Source organism: Penaeus chinensis, chromosome 35, assembly GCF_019202785.1.
Source record: "Penaeus chinensis breed Huanghai No. 1 chromosome 35, ASM1920278v2, whole genome shotgun sequence".
In the NCBI taxonomy this organism is placed as follows: domain Eukaryota; kingdom Metazoa; phylum Arthropoda; class Malacostraca; order Decapoda; family Penaeidae; genus Penaeus; species Penaeus chinensis.
In genome coordinates this window covers 4,286,743-4,291,742 of record NC_061853.1, presented here as the reverse complement: position 1 = coordinate 4,291,742, position 5,000 = coordinate 4,286,743, and the positions used below count along the sequence as shown (strand labels likewise).

General features: G+C 43.1%; 1 protein-coding gene across 4 annotated transcripts in view; it reads right to left on the bottom strand.

Moving 5' to 3' along the window:
• LOC125044321 (PAN2-PAN3 deadenylation complex catalytic subunit PAN2-like) overlaps positions 1–5,000 on the bottom strand; it is a 32,348-nt gene that overhangs the window by 8,071 nt on the left and 19,277 nt on the right. For all 4 annotated transcript variants that reach the window (XM_047640921.1, XM_047640922.1, XM_047640924.1 and 1 more), the window contains exons 18-20: positions 4,894–5,000; positions 2,483–2,667; positions 1,967–2,190 (exon numbers count right to left, since the gene is read on the bottom strand). The exon at positions 4,894–5,000 is cut by the window's right edge and continues 21 nt beyond it. In XM_047640921.1, the coding sequence (XP_047496877.1) occupies positions 1,967–2,190; positions 2,483–2,667; positions 4,894–5,000 (516 nt within the window). The remainder of the gene's footprint in view (positions 1–1,966; positions 2,191–2,482; positions 2,668–4,893) is intronic.

Sequence of the window (5,000 nt, the reverse complement as noted above, 5' to 3'; positions counted from 1 at the left end):
GAGAGAGAGAGAGAGAGAGAGAGAGAGAGAGAGAGAGAGAGAGAGAGAGAGAGAGAGAGAGAGAGAGAGAGAGAGAGAGAGAGAGAGAGAGAGAGAGAGAGAGAGGCAGAGAGAGAGAGAGAGAGAGGCAGAGAGAGAGAGAGAGAGAGAGAGAGAGAGAGAGAGAGAGAGAGAGAGAGAGAGAGAGAGAGAGAGAGAGAGAGAGAGAGAGAGAGAGAGAGAGGCAGAGAGAGAGAGAGAGAGAGAGAGAGAGAGAGAGAGAGAGGCAGAGAGAGAGAGAGAGAGAGAGAGAGAGAGAGAGAGGCAGAGAGAGAGAGAGAGAGAGAGAGAGAGAGAGAGAGAGAGAGAGAGAGAGAGAGAGGCAGAGAGAGAGAGAGAGAGAGGCAGAGAGAGAGAGAGAGAGAGAGAGAGAGAGAGAGAGAGAGAGAGAGAGAGAGAGAGAGAGAGAGAGAGAGAGAGAGAGAGAGAGAGAGAGAGAGAGAGAGAGAGAGAGAGAGAGAGGCAGAGAGAGAGAGAGAGAGAGAGAGAGAGAGAGAGAGGCAGAGAGAGAGAGAGAGGAGAGAGAGAGAGAGAGAGAGGCAGAGAGAGAGAGAGAGAGAGAGAGAGAGAGAGGTAGGCAGAGAGAGAGAGAGAGAGAGAGAGAGAGAGAGAGAGAGAGAGAGAGAGAGAGAGGAGAGAGAGAGAGAGAGAGAGAGAGAGAGAGAGAGAGAGAGAGAGAGAGAGAGAGAGAGAGAGAAGAGAGAGAGAGAGAGAGAGAGAGAGAGAGAGAGAGAGAGAGAGAGAGAGAGAGAGAGAGAGAGAGAGAGAGAGAGAGAGAGAGAGAGAGAGAGAGAGAGAGAGAGAGAGAGAGAGAGAGAGAGAGAGAGAGAGAGAGAGAGAGAGAGAGAGAGAGAGAGAGAGAGAGAGAGAGAGAGAGAGAGAGAGAGAGAGAGAGAGAGAGAGAGAGAGAGAGAGAGAGAGAGAGAGAGAGAGAGAGAGAGAGAGAGAGAGAGAGAGAGAGAGAGAGAGAGAGAGAGAGAGAGAGAGAGAGAGAGAGAGAGAGAGAGAGAGAGAGAGAGAGAGAGAGAGAGAGAGAGAGAGAGAGAGAGAGGCAGAGAGAGAGAGAGAGAGAGAGAGAGAGAGAGAGAGAGAGAGAGAGAGAGAGAGAGAGAGAGAGAGAGAGAGAGAGAGAGAGAGAGAGAGAGAGAGAGAGAGAGAGAGAGAGAGAGAGAGAGAGAGAGAGAGAGAGAGAGAGAGAGAGAGAGAGAGAGAGAGAGGCAGAGAGAGAGAGAGAGAGAGAGAGAGAGAGAGAGAGAGAGAGAGAGAGAGAGAGAGAGAGAGGAGAGAGAGAGAGAGAGAGAGAGAGAGAGAGAGAGAGAGAGGAGAGAGAGAGAGAGAAAGAGAGACAGGAGAGAAGGGAGGAGAGACAGGAGAGAAGAGAGGAGAGACAGGAGAGAAGAAAGGAGAGACAGGAGAGAAGAGAGGAGAGACAGGAGAGAAGAGAGGAGAGACAGGAGAGAATAGAGGAGAGACAGGAGAGAAGAGAGGAGAGACAGGAGAGAAGAGAGGAGAGACAGGAGAGAAGAGAGGAGAGACAGGAGAGAAGAAAGGAGAGACAGGAGAGAAGAGAGGAGAGACAGGAGAGAAGAGAGGAGAGACAGGAGAGAATAGAGGAGAGACAGGAGAGAAGAGAGGAGAGACAGGAGAGAAGAGAGGAGAGACAGGAGAGAAGAGAGGAGAGACAGGAGAGAAGAAAGGAGAGACAGGAGAGAAGAGAGGAGAGACAGGAGAGAAGAGAGGAGAGACAGGAGAGAAGAGAGGAGAGACAGGAGAGAAGAGAGGGATAAGAAACACAAGACAGAGACAGAGACACAATAGAGACAATGGAGACAGAGAGACAGACACAGAGAGATTGACATATTTATAATGAAAGACAAACAGACTGAGAGAACATTCTGCAATAAATTCAGCTTCCCATAAACCTCACCTTCCCCAGGCATTTCATCTGCAGTTAAAGGAGTAAATGTAATTCTTTTCCTTCCTCGTTGAGCAAGAGACTTGTCCTCTCCAAACACATCAGCTGTTATGGGGTTAACAGGCCCAAGGCTCTGTATTTCTTGAGGCAACTGTCTGCACTGCCAGTACATGACACATGGGGTCTTCCAGCCACAGGGGAACCAAATAGCTTCCTCCGGGGCTATGGGTTGAATGCTGCGAAATTTCGAAAAGAACTATTTAAAAATCTGCTGCATGAGGTAGTGTGGAAGAAAGACTGGTACAATCTAGTTAATTCATTACAGTAAAAGAGATACAGGAAAGGTAGAGGATAAAAACAAATGTTCTCATAATCACAAAAGTCAAAATCTAATTCAAATAAGCATAAAAGCAACATCCACATGAAAGGGGGAGGGGGGGGGGGGCAAACAAGGAGACAGATTAGACCAAAAACATTATGATGAAAAAGAGAAATCAAACTATATTAGACTTGAAACCACCAACTCACCTAATATCATTTAAGAGGTACCAATGGGAAACAGACGACACCTTCGCCTGCACGTGGTAGCTTGGGCCCACCTTGATACACGCCACCAGGTTGTTCTTGTCAGGGTAACGAGGGTCACAGATGTGCGACACGACACCCACGAGATCGTAGATAACACCACTCTCATCTTCGACTCCCTCTTCAAGCTGTGTGGCACAGAGAGGTAAAAGATTCCATGAGAGAGTAATGCAAAAATGAAAAATACATTATATCTGTGTGTGTGTGTGTGTGTGTGTGTGTTTCTGTGTGTGTGTGTTTCTGTGTGTGTGTGTTTCTGTGTGTGTGTGTTTCTGTGTGTGTGTTTCTGTGTGTGTGTGTTTCTGTGTATGTGTGTTTCTGTGTGTGTGTGTTTCTGTGTGTGTGTGTGTTTCTGTGTGTGTGTGTGTTTCTGTGTGTGTGTGTGTTTCTGTGTGTGTGTGTTTCTGTGTGTGTGTGTTTCTGTGTGTGTGTTTTTCTGTGTGTGTTTTTCTGTGTGTGTGTGTTTCTGTGTGTGTGTGTTTCTGTGTGTGTGTGTTCTCTGTGTGTGTTTCTGTGTGTGTGTGTTTCTGTGTGTGTGTGTTTCAGTGTGTGTGTGTTTTCTGTGTGTGTGTGTGTGTGTGTGTGTGTGTGTGTGTGTGTGTGTGTGTGTGTGTGTGTGTGTGTGTGTGTGTGTGTGTGTGTGTGTGTGTGTGTGTGTGTCTGTGTGTCTGTGTGTGTGTGTGTGTGGAGATGTGTGTGGAGATGTGTGTGTGTGTGTGTGTGTGTGTGTGTGTGTGTGTGTGTGTGTGTGTGTGTGTGTGTGTGTGTGTGTGTGTGTGTGTGTGTGTGTGTGGATGTGTGTGTGGATGTGTGTGTGGATGTGTGTGGATGTGTGTGTGGATGTGTGTGTGGATGTGTGTGTGGATGTGTGTGTGGATGTGTGTGTGGATGCGTGTGTAGGTGTGTGTGTACTTGTGCATGGATGTGTGTGTACGTGTGCATGGATGTGTGTTTACATGTGTGTGTGTGTACGTGTGCATGTATGTGTGCATGCGTATGCATCACAAACACATACAAATATAATCATAGACACATACTCTTTTTAACTATTTGTATATCTGTTTGTCCGTCTGTTTAGTGATCTCATTCACTCTCTCAAATTTACAAACTCAATTAAAGTTTGCAGTTTGCAATAAAAGAGTAATGGAGAATGCCAGGTAAAGTATCATCATGTAAACAGCCACTCTGATTAGAGAAAATTAATTCTGATTTATATATAATGTTCACAACTTGTCTCTCTTTCTCAACTTCACACACAGTAGAAAAAAAAGTGATTTTGACCTATTCAAGATTTTAATGAAAAATGATTTCACACACAACCCTTTAAGAATCCTGAATCAATTGCAAATAGCTGCCTAAGTAAGTCTAACTAGCCCTCTATTACTATATATTTATTACCATCTGATATATGCTAAGCCTTAATAAATTCTCATACTTTTTTTTTTGTTATTCTCTATTTTACTTCACTGACATCAGTTATAAACTTAATAGGATAAAAGCCACTTCACATTAATTTTATCATAACATGCAAGCTAAGAAGTGGGCAGATAATATACATATAATAGTAATATTCAAATAACTAAATATCTAACCTAATATAAAATGGTAGAAAGACTTTCATTCCACAGGAACTTTTTGATGCTAGATTACTTTCAAATCAATCTTTTTAGCTCCATTGTTCTAATATGAAGGGAGAGAATCATCACAGCTATTCTATCTGCACTATGACAAGCAGTGAGTTGGGTTTAATTAAATTAACCTAGAGCTAAATGAGTATGGGACTCACACTGATTGAGGTCATAATCGTAAAATGTCAATTCACTTAAAGAAAGACATAACTCAAGTTTAATCATGAGTACTTTTAAAATCAATATCTACATTTTCACACAATATCTTATTAAAGCCTGTCAAGAGGTTCTTGTAAGCCTGTGACATGAAGCAAATGATAGCTACTCGGCAATACTGGAAACTACCTGTTATTCTGCAGTCTTCACAGCAAAGTAAAGTAACATACACCTAGGCCTATATCAGCTGTCTTTTACAAGCCTTTCAATTTTTTTCCAATATATATTGGTGCATGTGTTCTATTATATATTAGCATATCACTTGTACTATAAACATTGTGCACAACCTTATTGACAATAAAAAAATAAACTTTTTCACATATACATGGACACTTATCCTTATTTCAAATTTCTATTGATTTCCTAACTATCAGTTCATAAATTTCTATTGACTTCTATTTAGTCACTATCAGTTTATCAATTTCTATCCATTTTCTATCAATCAATTCACATCCCATCTACCTTCAGCTTACCTCATAAAACACAAACTAGTCTCCTCGTCTTTCTTACCTCTGCTTTGCTGATGTCGGACAAGGAAACGGTTCCATTTTCATTCAGTTTTGCTCTCATGCCCAATGGCACCCACGAGTACTCCATGGTCTGATCTAGAAGGCTTA